General features: G+C 45.4%; 1 protein-coding gene across 2 annotated transcripts in view; it reads left to right on the top strand.

Annotated features, from left to right (window-relative positions):
• The window catches only part of SMG1 (SMG1 nonsense mediated mRNA decay associated PI3K related kinase), a 164,657-nt gene that overhangs the window by 125,500 nt on the left and 24,919 nt on the right, over positions 1-14,238 (top strand). For both annotated transcript variants that reach the window (XM_056537145.1, XM_056537144.1), the window contains exons 48-54: positions 6,806-7,085; positions 7,291-7,557; positions 7,651-7,885; positions 8,675-8,901; positions 9,375-9,525; positions 9,608-9,797; positions 12,375-12,844. In XM_056537145.1, coding sequence (XP_056393120.1) covers positions 6,806-7,085; positions 7,291-7,557; positions 7,651-7,885; positions 8,675-8,901; positions 9,375-9,525; positions 9,608-9,797; positions 12,375-12,844 — 1,820 coding nt within the window. The remainder of the gene's footprint in view (positions 1-6,805; positions 7,086-7,290; positions 7,558-7,650; positions 7,886-8,674; positions 8,902-9,374; positions 9,526-9,607; positions 9,798-12,374; positions 12,845-14,238) is intronic.

The following is a 14,238-nucleotide window of genomic DNA, read 5'->3' as shown; positions in this document are numbered from 1 at the left end:
GCTATGCATCTAGTGCTCCGGAGCCTCTCACCCAGTGCTAGGTTCCGGGGCAATATCCCTGTGTGGACAGGGTTTACAACCTCGTATCCGTGCCAAATGGTCGCCTCGCCTGTCTATCATCTCCCAGCTGCCACCTTATCGGCTGGCGCTCCGGTACCTCTCTGCTGGTGCGAGGTGTCCGAAGTCAGAACCTTTCTCTACTAGGGAACCATACCAGTCAGTCAGACAGTGGTCTGCATGGTTTCCTCTGGCATCCACCCGTCCCACTTCACTCGATCGTGGTATTGTGTGTCCAATGACATGTCTCGTATCTGCTCCTGACCTATACCAGTAAGCCAGACAGTGCTCTGCATGATTTCCTCTGCCTTTTGTTACACGACTCACATCTGTTGTGTTTGTGGCTGCAGTTCCGATACCCCACTGCTGGATGCGATATATGGAGAACTGACCCGATGTGCCTTCAGGACCCATACCAGTAAGTCAGACAGTGGTCTGCATGGTTTCTTCTGCCTTGTCCCACGACTCACGGTGGTTGTGTCTGTGGCTGCAGTTCCGATACCCCACTGCTGGGTGCGGTATATGGAGAACTGACCCTATGTCTCTTCAGGACCCATACCTGTAAACAGTCAGTTGGTCTGCATGGTATCCTCTGCCATTTGGTCTCACATCAGGGCTGATGTATCTGTTGCTGCAGTTCCGATACCCCACTGCTGAGTGTGGTATATGGAGAACTGATCCGATGTGTCTTCAGGACCCATACCAGTAAGCCAGACAGTGGTCTGCATGGTTTCCTTTGCTGTCTGTCACCTGTTTTACGGCTGATTTATCTGTGCCTGCAGTTCCGATACCCGGCTGCTGGGTGCGGTATGTGGAGAACTGCCCTGACGTGCCTTAAGGACTCTAATGCTCGCCATCTCCTACGGACCCATTCCAGGAAGCCAGACAGTAGTCTGCATGGTTTCCTACATTGCCTGTCACGCAATTCACGGCTGATGTATCTATGACTGGAGTTCCGGTTCCTCACTGCTGAGTGCGTTGACGATGTTATGAATAGTTGTCTTCTGTAGATCCATGCCTGTAAGCCAGACAGAGGTCTGCATGGGTGCCTACACCGTCTGTCATACCTCAAACGGCTGCTGTGTCCGCATCTGGAGTTCCAGTCCCTCCCTACTGGGCAAGGTACCGATGGGATGCATGGCTGTCTTCTGTGCATCCATGCCAGTAGGCCAGACAGTGGTCTGCATGATTGCCTACACCGCCTGTCATACACCATAGTGCTGATGTATCTGCGCCTGGCATTCTGGTTCCTCACTACTGAGCGAGGTGCCGATGGTATGCATAGTTGTCTTCAGTGGAGCCATGCCAGTAGGCCAGACAGTGTCTGCATGGGGGCCTGTCTGTCATACTTCCAGCGACTGCTGTATGTGAGGCTTGAGTTCTGGTACCTCACTTCCTGGGTGAGGTGCCGATGGGATGCATCGTTGTCTACTTTGGATACCAGTCGGCCAGACACTGGTCTGCATGGTTATCTACACCGCCTGTCCTACATCATACAGCTGGTGTATCGGCTTCAGCGGCCAGAGTTCCGGTACCTCACTGTTGAGCGAGGTGCCCATGAAGTGACTCGTCTTCATGGTCCTATACCTGTAAGCCACCTGTCACACATCTCTTGGCTGGTGTCCCTGCGATTGGGCTTCTGGTACCTCACTACTGTACAGGATTTCAGATGGAATCACTCGCTGTTCCCTAGGGACCTTTGCCAGCAAGCCAGACAGTTGTCTGCATATCTTCTTCTGCCGGCTGTCACACGGCAGATGTTTTTGCGGCTGGAGTTCCTATACCCCACTGTTTGGCGTGGTATGTTGGCCCTGTCCCAGCGTGTCTCACGGACGCTCTACTGGATGTCAGGGATGCTTTCCACTGGTTCCTTCTCTCTCTCAGGGGGTGGGGTTTCTTGGCCTCCCCGCCTTTCCCCCTTCGGGTCATCTATCTGGCATTGTCACCCCGTGGACGTTAGTTCACCACTGCCATGGTAGTTTACATGTGAGTCGCTCCGAGTTGACTTGTCTTGTACAATGCGCTACATACTGGTTTACGGGGTTACCTGCTTGGCCAGGTCCCTCTCTGCATGCCTACTACTCTGTATAAAAGCTGGTATCTCTCTCTCCACTGTGTGTTTCCGTGTGCGGGACCCGACGTGGCCACGGTCTCCTTCCCACGTGGCCAGACTGTGTCTGCTTGGTGTTCTAATCCACCTGGTCACCTTCCCCATTCAGCTGCTACGACAGCTGTAGTTCAGTGTCTCTTCCAGGTGCGGTCCCGCGCAGTGTGTGCATGTGGTTTCTGGGGACCTTTTTTCTTCTTTTGCGGCAACAGTAGCATCGCTTTTTTCCTTTCTTGGGTTGCACTGTTGGTCTGCTGGGGTATTTCTCCCTTTCTGCTGCTCCCTTGGAGGTCTGTGTTTTCTCAGCGTCTGCAGTCTTGGTACGCCACTGTTTTTCGTAGGGTCCTCAGGTCTGTGTTCCTACATAGGCTGGGACCGCTTTGTACGAGTAGAGCTCTCCTTCCTTTGGCTTGGTGGCGGCGCCCAAAGTTTTTTTGGTGATTCGTTCCAGCGGTTCCGAGGCGGGTGTGCACCCCTGCTCTGACATGGGGCCTGCGAGGGCGCCTGACGGTTCAGCCCCTCCATGTTCTTCCGGGGTCCCTGTTCGGAGTGACTCAGGTGCCTACTTGTCACTGTCTTGTATTTGTTGCCCAGCTTCAGTGGGCGGGGTTCTGATCCCTCTTTGGTCGCAAGGTGGCTCCTCCATGCGGCGAGGGTTACCGCTGGAGCCTGGGGGTTTCGTCCACCCAGTCTTTGCTTTTCCCTGCTCCTCGGATCAGGGTGCTTGTCGTGGGTCTGTTTTTGAGTTGTCGTCCGACCACCCTTGTTTTTCCCTCCTTTGAGGGGACTATTTTATTTTTTGCTGAAGTACATTCCACAGTGTGTTCCTACCTAGGCTTGTGTGCTTCTGTCCACTTCACAGCCTAGTGCTCTCCCTCGTAGGGGCGTGTCCTTCTTTCTTTTTGGTCTGTGTGGGTCATACTGCATTGACACCACAGTTTTCTGGAGTAGGCCTTCCTATGCCCAGACCCTGGGAGTCCCAGCTAGGTCCTCATTGGTTCTCCCTCCATTCCCGTTCTGTCGGGACGTTCTTAAGGCTGCACTGGTCTCCCGGACGATTGTGATCTATCACTGTTGGTCCCCTTGTATGGGACTCTGTCCTTCGATGCTGCGGTGTGCCTTCTTTGCAGGCGGCTTTCCGATTCCTTGAGCCTTGGCGGTGGTCCAGGTCTTGGACATTTGTAGCGGCCCGGCCAACGACTCCTCCGCGATCCGTTTGTCGGGGTGGTATTCTGTTCTGCGCTCCTTCACTTCCTTCAGGCAGTTTTTTCACCAGGAGAGTTTTTTTGCGGACATCTGTTCCCCTTTTCCTGTGTTTTCTTGTCTCTCTCTATGACCCAGGTGCCTTGGGTCTGTACAGAGGACGGATTTTCACATTGCGTCCGGGTCTATCTCATCTCCTTGAACGGGAGATCTTCCAGGGCTCATCTTCTGGGCCTGGGGTGTCTCCGACCTGGGGGTTCGACCGCTGGCCTTGCAGACATGAGTTCAGTCGAGGGCTGTCTCCTTTTCGCTGTTGGTTGTTTTTCCCACCCTAGGGGACTGCTTTGGTACGTCCCATCAGTTCGGTGTCCCCCAATGAAAAGCGACCGAGAAAAGGAGATTTTTTTTGTACTCACCATAAAATCTTTCTCGTAGCCTTCATTGGGGGACACCGCACCCACCCATTTCTTCTTAGTTCTGTTTCTTGGGTTCTCCGGGATTCCTTTCTAGGGTCCTTCGGACGTAATTCCTCGTTGGTTTCTCCTACTGCTTTGTGACAAAACTGGTTACCTCACTGCAGGAGGGCGGGTATATCCTGCCAGGGAGGAGCCGACTTTTCTTTTTCCTAGTGTCAGCGCCTCCTAGTGGCAAGAGCATATACCCATCAGTTCGGTGTCCCCCAATGAACGCTACGAGAGAGAGATTTTATGGGGAGTACAAAAAAATCTCCAATCTTAATCTTAATTTTCACTGTTCCAAAAATCTGTCAGACCCCTGTGGGGCGTAAATGCTCCCACATGAGGGGTGTAGTGCTACATTACATGAGAGGTGTAGTTTCCAAAATGGGGTCACATGCCATTGTTCTGGCACTATGGGGGGCTTTGTAAACACACATGGCCTTCAATTTCGGACACATTCGCTCTCCAAAAGCCCAATGGCCTCTGTTCTGAGCATTGCAGTTCGCCCGCAGAGCACTTTACATCCACATATGGGGCATGTTCTTACTCAGAAAAAAAGGGGTTACACTTTTTAATTTTTTTTTATTTTTTATTTTTTTTTTTGGCGGGGGGGTGCTTTTTTCCGATTTTCCCTTGTGAAAATGAAAAATTTAGGGTAAAACATTTTTTTTTTTTTTTTTTTTTTTTTTTTTTTTTAATTTTTCCATCCAACTTTTAATGAAAATTCTTCAAACACCTGTGGGTGTTAAGGCTCACTATACCCCTTGTTAAATTCTGTGCGGGTGTAGTTTCCAAAATGGGGTCACATGTGGGTATTTATTTTGCGTTTGTCAGAACCACTGTAAAATCAGCCCCCCCCCCCCCCCGTGCAAATCACCAATTTAAGCCTCAAATGTACATAGTGCGCTCTCACTCCCGTGCCTTGTTGTCCGCAGAACATTTTACGCCCACATATGGGGTATTTCCGTAGAAATTGCATTACAAATTTTGGGTGTCTTTTTTTCCTTTTTACCGCTTGTGAAAATTAAAAGTATGGGGCAACACCAGCATGTTAGTATAACAAAAAAAAAATTATGAAAAGGAAATGTTGGGGGCTACAGCAGCCCTTATTATTAATAAGGGGTAAAAGGAAAAAAAGGCCCCCCAAAGTTTGTAGTGCAGTTGCTCCTGAGTACGGAAATTCCCCATGTGTGGCCCTAAACTGTTTCCTTGAAATACGACAGGGCTCTGACGTGAGAGAGCGCCATGCGCATTTGAGGACTAAATTAGGGATTATATAGGGGTATTCTATGCCAGTGATTCCCAAACGGGGTGCCTCCAGCTGTTGCTGAACTCCCAGCATGCCTGGACAGTGGCTGTCCGGAAATGCTGGGAGTTGTTGTTTTGCAACAGCTGGAGGCTCCGTTTTGGAAACACTGCCGTGGCGATACGTTTTTTCATTTTTATTGTGGGGGGGGACAGTGTAAGGGGGTGTATATGTAGTGTTTTACCCTTTATGTGTTAGTGTAGTGTTTTTAGGGTACATTCACACTTGTGGGTTTACGGGGGGGTTTCCCGCTAGAAGTTTGCGCTGTGGCGAATAATTTGCCGCAGCTCAAACTTCAAGCAGGAAACTTACTGTAAACCTGCCTGTGTGAATGTACCCTGTACATTCACATGGGGGGGACCAACTACAACTCCCAGCATGTACTAACAAACCGTGCATGCTGGGAGTTGTACTTTTGCAACAGCTGGAAGCACCCTGGTTGGAAATCCTTCAGTTAGATTCTGTTACCTAACTCTGTATTTTCTAACCAGTGTGCCTTACAGCTGTTGCAAAACTACAACTCCCAGCATGTACTGATCACCGAAGGACATTCTGGGAGATGTAGTTATACAACAGGTGGAGGTACGCAACTACAATTCCCAGCATGCTGAGACAGCTGTGTGCGGTTTGGGCATGCTGGGATTTGCAGTTTTGTAACATCTGAAGGGCTACAGTTTAGAGACAACTGCACAGTGATCTCCAAACTAGTTCTCCAGCTGTTGCAAAACTACAAATCCCAGCATGCCCAAACAGCTGTCTGGGCTTGCTGGGAGTTGTAGTTTTGCAAAATCTGGAGAGTTACAGTTTAGAGACCACTGTGTAGTGGTCTCAAACTGTAGCCCTCAAGATGTTGATAGGCAAGTCACCTGCTTCCGTAGGTTCCAGGGAGCCGCATCGCCGTACTCTTCTGCCGCTGATCGCCGTCGCCAATGGGTAAGTGGACTTCGGCGCTGGTTACCACGTTCTGCCCGGCCTACTGTGGGTGGGCAGAAAGGGGAAACCAAAAGTTAACCCCCCGCCTCCGATCTGCTGTTGGTTGTCACTTGTGAACGACCAATAGGAGGGGTGACACCCCTGCCACCTCACTCCTATCCCTTCAGGGGGATCGTGGGTGTCTTGGACAACCCTGATCCCCCTTATTTTCAGAGACCCGTATGACCCCACTAATCGCCGCAAATTTACACTGACAATTTGCGGCGACCGCCGACATGGGGCGGTGGTGCATTTGCGCGGGGTGCCTCCAATATCAGCAGTCAGCCCGGGCCCCGCAGTGCAGTACAGGTACGCCCTGGGTCCTTAAGTACCAGGGTCCTTAACTGTTTAACAACTCATCTTGTTACCATCTGAAAAAACATAAATTTATGCACCTAATCTGCATTTTAAAGGGATACTCCGGTGCTAAGACATCTTATCCCCTATCCAATGTGCAGTTAACTAGAACATTCTCTTAACTTTCTATTTATCACTTGAAAAGGGTCTAGATCATTGTTTCCCAACCAGGGTGCCTCCAGCTGTTGCAAAACTACAACTCCCAGCATGCTCAGACAGCCTTTGGCTGTCCAGGCATGCTGGGAGTTGTAGTTTTTCAACAGCTGGAGGCACCCTGCGTGGGAAACACTGGTCTAGATGTCTAAAATTGCATTTTACAGCTGCAAATGCTCTTTGCTTTCTCAGGTCCTCCCAGCTATGTTCCTGCTACAGCTTTCCTACAGAATGCTGGCCAGGCACATCTCATCACACAGTGTGAACAGTATGAAGCAGAGTTGGGCACACTTCTCCAACAGCGACGGTCTGTGCTTCGTGGCTGCCTTGAGCACCTCCACAACTATGCCACTGTTGCGCTTTTGTACCCGAAATCTGTGTTTCAGAGACACAGAATGGAACAATGGAAGACATGGATGGAAGAATTGATATGCAGCATGACAATGGAGCATTGTCAAGAATTATACAGGAAGTAAGTATAGAAATTAGAATTTATTATGCTGCCTTAACATTGTTGTTGTTACATGTTGTGTTATTTGTGTAGTTGCATAGAACTAATCAATGCACTGTGGAATAGATATGTAATAGTCATTTGATAGTTTTGCTAAAATTACTTAAAATAATTCTGTGAAGTAGAATACATACTGAGATTTTTATTTATTTAAATTTTTTTTAAGGTATGAAATTCAGTATACACCTCAGCCCTCTCAAGCTCAATTCATCTCTGCCACGGAGTTGGCACTACAGCGTCATTATGCCGATACCAATAATCGCCTTCTGAGGCAAATGGAAAGGCTTAAACAGGAGGCTGTTTCTGTGCCAGTATGTGAGGACCAACTTAAAGAAATTGAGCGTTGCATCAAAGTTTTCCTGCATGAAAATGGTGAAGAGGGCTCATTGAGTCTTGCCAGTGTTGTCATCTCAGCCCTTTGTACATTGACAAGGTAGGAGCCCTGTCTGTTGCAGCTTGCTGTTAGCTGCCATATATTTCACTGGTTTAGCCACATAACCTAAGTATTTTGTTGTTCATTTGGCAGGCGCAATCTAATGATGGAAGGTGCTGCGTCTAGTGCTGGGGAACAGCTGGTGGATCTAACATCACGGGATGGAGCCTGGTTTTTAGAAGAGCTCTGCAGCATGAGTGGCAATGTCACATGCCTTGTACAGTTACTCAAACAATGCAAGCTTATTCCACAAGATCTGGATATACCAAACCCATTGGAGGCATCAGAAGCCGTGCACCTAGCTAATGCAGTGTACACCTCTCTTCATGTAAATAAGAAAGCCAACATTTTCATTACAAATGAGGAGTAGCAGTTAGTGGCAATGAATTTTGTATTTAAAAAATATATATATATCTCAGCTCTTAAAGTAGAATTAGAAATTTCTAGGTTCTTGATTTGTCTGTGAGGCTGAGAGGTGTGAATTGTGTTCAGAGGTCATTTATGAAGCTCTTATTTACACCCCCATCAAGGTACTGTATTGTAGTAAATCCACTATATCTCTAAAGCCAATGGCACAGCAACAAATTGAAAGCACTATTGAAATCTGGGCACCTAAAACTACAAAGTGATAGAAAAAAAAGTTGGACTGTACAGTCTGTCATACTTAAAGACAGTGCACTTTTACAAAGTTTTCATTTGTATTTTAGATAAAAGCATGACCAGCATTTACCTAATGTGATGCTTTGATTGAATTGCATTGCTTATATGGCAAAGATATATTGACAAGCACGTTCTACGTTTACAGAAATCAGGTGCCATACTTGCAGCGTAATCTTGCTGAGTGTAGTTACCCCTATCAGCTTTTATTTATTAAGAGAAATGTATGGCTCTCTCGGCCAAACGAGTAGTGGAGTACAATGCTGCCTGCATCCCTGGCAAATAAGTCACAATCGCAGCGGGTCTCCGGAGTGAGACCTGGTGCAGGTAAGCAACTTTTGACATGTCTTTTTGACATGACAAAAGTTGTTTTTAATCATAATGCTTTAAGAAAGATTAGGTTAGTATAGAATGTTTGGCCTGTTGCCTGCTGACCATCTTATATTCTTACATTTTAAAGGAACTGAACTCAAACTTCTGTCAGATAATCTTCCCTGAGGCGCTGAGATGTTTGATGAAAGGCGAACAGACTTTAGAGTCGATGCTGCAAGAACTGGACAACCTGATTGAACAAACAACAGATGGGACTCCATTGCAGACTCTGGTTGATTCACTGCAGACCTATCTAAGAAATGCGGGCATGGGACTGGAAGATGAGGCGAATGCTCACTACATTGACATTGCAAGGTATGCACCATGTATGCTGGGTGGTTGATAAAGCAAAAAGTGACACTAACATTTGTGCTTTTTATATTTATTTATTTTTGTAGCACTAAGCAAGCTTTAAAGGGTTTGGAGAAAAAAAAAATGACAATCTCTCTGGGTGGCAGTAAAACAGAAAAATATCTCATACTTAGGTGCCACCGTCACCAAACCTTCTGCTCAGAGCTTCACTTTCTCCTCTCCAAAACATTGGAAGTACCTGCTCGCCTGATCATTGGCTGAAGCAGGTCATGCAGCCTCTGGTTGACTGGTGGGTACTTTCTATGTATTGGAATGGAGAAAAGGAAGCTGTGAGCAGCGGGCTTGGCACCTTCAGAATGGCAGCTGGGTACATGGTTTTTTATTTAGAAAACCATATCAAGAACAAGGCACAAAAAAAAGTTCTCAGGCTTTAAGATCTGTCTACTATATAGGTATATGCTTTTTTAATCTTGCAGGTTACTTCGTTCTCAGTATGGAGACCTAATTCAGCCAAGAAATGGATCAGTTGAAGAAACTCCAAAAATGTCAGCTGGTCAGATGCTTTTAGTGGCTTTTGATGGGATGTTTGCTCAAGTTGAAACTGCATTTGGATTGTTACTCGATAAGGTATAGCATATTTATTGCTGTCCTGCTGAATGACCTTCCTGAGAAGTTAGATGGAGATATATAAAATGGTTTTTTTTTTCAGCTGAAACAAATGGAAATTCCCCCTGCTTGGAGAAAAGTGGACATCATCCGTGAAGCACGTAGTACTCAAGTGAACTTTTTTGAAGATGAAGAGCTTCAACATGTGTTAGATGAAATATTTTTCCTAAAGAGGCTACAAACAATCAGGGAGTTCTTCAGACTTTGTGGCGTTTTCTCTCAGTCCTTATCTGGTAAGTCATTTTGTACGGTGTCTATATAATTTATATCTAGGGTCTTAGTTTTTTTTATTTTCTGCTGCCTTGTTGCTTTTTATGAAATGTATGGCTGTACCCAGAAAAAAATGTAGCATTACAAGATGGCTATTTTAAGTCGGTGGACAAGAATTTATTACACAGATGTACAAGGCTTGCCAAGGCTGAAGCTCATAGTAGCAAATAGTTCTGGCAGAGGTTCCCCAAAATTGGGCAAGTAGAGAATACGGATGGGGATTTCCAACTTGTACAGTTTTAAACGCTACAGTGCATGAAGTATATAAAGGATACCTATATTAGCAAATTGATCCTGGTGATGTAAACTAGATAGTCCATTAGACTACAGTTTATACCTACAGAGTCCTGTAGTTAAGGGCTTTTGCTTAAAGTGCAACTTAGTTTATATTTCAGGTGGCATTATATTTGCTTAAAGGGGTATTCCAGATTTTTTTTTTGACTATGCTAAAGGGACTTTAAAGTTAGTGTAGTTCATAATATAGTGTCTGTACCTGTGTGTGACAGTGGTCTAACAATTCTGTGATTATCACCCTAATATTTATTTTTAACTGCATACAAAATTACTCATGTCTCGGGATTTCTCAGGGTGCAGTGCGTCGAGACCTGACATCGCTAGTCAGGTGATCAGAGGGAGCCTGTCCTGCTTCAATTTCGCAACAGCTGTAGACCCCCTGGTTAGAAAACACTGTGTTTGAATAGGTGGGGTGGCTGATGTGTGGGAAGAAGGGAAGTGACCTCAAACTTTCAAGCATAGAACTGTGGGATGTGTAGTTTAGAGAATAAAATCAAACAGGAAATAACCAGTTCTTGCAGGTAAGTACTAAAATCACCTTATGGTGGATAACCCCTTAAGGACGCAGGGTTTTTCCATTTTTGCACTTTAGTTTTTTCGCCTTTTAAAAATCATAACCCTTTCAATTTTGCACCTAAAAATCCATGATTGCTTATTTTTTGCGCCGCCAATTCTACTTTGCAGTGAAGTCAGTCATTTTACCCAAAAATCTAAAGCGAAACGGAAAAATTTAGTATTTTGTAACTTTTGGGGGCTCCCGTTTCTACGCAGTACATTTTTCTGTAAAAATCACACCTTATCTCTCCTTATTCTGTAGGTCCATATGATTAAAATGATACCCTACTTATATAGGTTTGATTTTGTAGTACTTCTGGAAAAAATCATAACTATATGCAGGAAAATTTATAAGTTTAAAATTGTCATCTTCTGACCCCTACTTTTTTTCATTTTACTGCGTATGGGGCGGTATGAGGGCTCATTTTTTGCGCCGTGATCTGAAGTTTTTAGTAGTACTATTTTTGTATTGATCAGACTTTTTAATTGCTTTTTATAATTTTTTTCCATGATATAAAAAGTGACCAAAAATACGTTATTTTGGACTTTGGAAAATTTTTTGTGCGCGTACGCCATTGACGTTTAATGAATGAAATATCTTAATAGTTCGGACCTTTACGCGTGCAGCGATACCACACGTTTATATTTTTATTTTTTTTTATTTTTTTTTTGTGGGAAAAAGGGTGTGTGTTCCACTTTTTTTGCAGTGTTATAGCTCCCGTAGGGGGCTATTAGGGATCGACCGATATCGATTTTTTAGGGCCGATACAGATAATCTGTGAAGGTTAGGGCCAATAGCTGATAACTTATACCGGAATATCGGTATAAGTTATCGGCTATTTATCCCCCACGACGCTTTAAATCAATGAACACTGCAGCGGCTTTTGCGGTGCCATAGGCAGCCGCCGCCGCCCCTTCTCTCCCCCTGCCTGTCCCGGGGTCCTCCTGAGTCCTATCACCGCGACCGCCCCACAAAAGCCATAACTTTGCATTGATCAGTGTTATCGGCGGTCCATTGCTCAAGCCTGCATCTCAGGCTTGGAGCAATCAATCGCCGAACGGAAACGCCGGAGGAAGGTAAGATGACCTCCACTCGCGTCTTAGCTGATCGGGACACTGCATTTTCACTGCGGTGGTCCTGATCAGCCCCACTGAGCAGCCGGGAAGCTTTTACTTTTGTTTTAGACGCGGCGTTTAACTTTGAATGCCGCGTCTAAAGGGTTAATAGTGCGCGGTACCGCGATTGCTGCCGCGCGCTATTAGCCCCGGGTCCCGGCATGAGTTACATGCCGGGACCGACCCGCGAGACCCCGCGTTATATTGCGGGAGCCGGCCAAAGACGTAAATATACGGCCTTTGTCGTTAAGGGATTAAATTGTCAAGCCACCACCCGAGACTTGTGCAAGACTACAGCATTAAGTCTATGGATTTTGCGGAAGTCCCAAGTCTATGGGACATCTGCCAAATATGTAGATTAAATTATGTAGTCTTGCGCAATGCTCGGGTGGTAGAACGCAAATTTTTATAAATATCCTGCCACCCGAGCTATCACTAAAGTTGTACTTTAAGGGAACAGGTAAATATAAATACACTGAAACACATTGTAATACCATGGTTTTATCTAACTGTACATGAAAGTACACACATGCTTTTACGTTTATTTTTCTGTTTTCTTCCTGTTTCTCTTGTAGGGAAGTGCCCAGTAGATGATCAGACTCCTGTAAATGGACCAGTGCAGCTAGTCAATGTTAAAACCATGTATAGAAATTCTTCTCTGAGTGAAGAGCAGATGGCAAAACCCATCAAGTCATTTACTGCTGACTTTGTGAGGCAGCTCTTGATCGGCCTCCCTACACAGGCTTTGGGACTGACCCTGTGCAGCTACATCAGTGCACTAGGGGTTGATATTATTGCCCAAGTAGAAGCCAAGGACTTTGGGGCTGAAAGCAAAGTCTCTGTTGATGATCTCTGTAAAAAGGCAGTGGAGCACAACATCCAGATTTCAAGATTCTCCCAACTTGTAATGAACAGAGCGACAGTCTTAGCCAGTTCCTTTGACACTGCTTGGAAGAAACAAGACTTAGTGCGCCGCCTAGAAACTAACATTGCTTCCTGTAAAACCAGCATGCAGCGTTTACAGCTACACATTGCAATGTTTCAGGTAATAATAAATCAAAAGATTTGTCTTGTTGTGATACAGACCGTAAGCAAGAGAAAAAGCTTATTCACACAAATTCCTCAATTTTTCTTAAAACGTTAGTTTTCTATACAAGGTCTATGGAGTGTAATGAACTCAACATAGTCTACCAGTGACTATGATCAGTCAGTTTCCCAATTGTATTCGGTCTCTGTGCCAGACTCATAAGTACAGCAGACCATACATTTGAGTCTTGCCTTAGAACAGTACAAGTTCAGGTAATGGACCAAACATGGTCACTTGTAGACTGCATTTGGCCCATTAAACTCAATAGCTCAGTCTGCAGCATGCTGGGGTATACATTGGAATACATTCCAAAAAGAAAAACTACTTGGCACAGCGATGCAATGTATTCCCTTAGCAGACACGCTCCCCCTTCATGTGGCAGCGGGTGAAATAGCAAACGGTTTTGCTCACTGACAAAAACAGCTCTCTTGAATACAATTTCTATATGAAGAAAGGAAAATCAGGGCAACTCCCCATAGATGCTTGAATCTTCTATTTGTGTACACACTGATACATAGACGTGCACATAGGTACGTGTGGACGGACAAACACAGGGATTCTTCTAAGAGGCGACGGGTGCCGTTTCGTGCTGAACAAGCGCTTTAGCTGGCCTCAAGGCCAGCTGAAGCGCTTATTCAGCGCAAAACGGCACCCGTCGCCTCTTAGAAGGATCCCTGTGTGACAGGAAACGTGATATGCTTGGACCCGAACGTCTGTTATAAATCCACATAAATCAGGGTTCTCTGTTCACACAGGGCACATTTTTTTGTAGAAACTTCTGCAACTCTCATTAATGTGAATAGATTTTGGAAAAATAAAAAATAAATTAATTTGTTACAGAACCTAACTAAAAGTGAGCTATCATGGTGTGGTCAAGGATAAGTAGTAGCAAAAAATAGTTGAAGTGAAAGAGGGAGTACTGATAGAATATCCCCATCTGACCACTTAGCACAATGATATGATATTGATTTGGACATGGGGTATATCACAGCATTGTGCCTATGCTTTTCTATGTATTCATACTAAAACTTTCTTAGAAAACAACCTTGAACAATAACCTTTTCAAAAATACCATGGTTATTTCAATAACTCACTGTAATTAACTGTGACCATAAATATGTTCAGAGATACTGTGAGGTCTCCTAGAACAGTGTTTCTCAACCTATTCCAGCATTTCCCCCAATTAATATGTTCCAGCCTGGTATCCCCAAAGCAAGTGTTCAGTTATAAATGTTGACTCTGGCCAGTAATGCATGGTGCCCTGTCACAATACCCCCTCCACCTGCAGTGTGTACCACCTGTGGTTGAGAATCATTGTCCTACAATTGCTTTTCAGTTACTTCCTGCAACTT

This window comes from Hyla sarda, chromosome 8 (genome assembly GCF_029499605.1).
Source record: "Hyla sarda isolate aHylSar1 chromosome 8, aHylSar1.hap1, whole genome shotgun sequence".
In the NCBI taxonomy this organism is placed as follows: domain Eukaryota; kingdom Metazoa; phylum Chordata; class Amphibia; order Anura; family Hylidae; genus Hyla; species Hyla sarda.
Note: the sequence above shows the minus strand (reverse complement) of the source record. Positions and strands in the feature narration are given on the sequence as shown.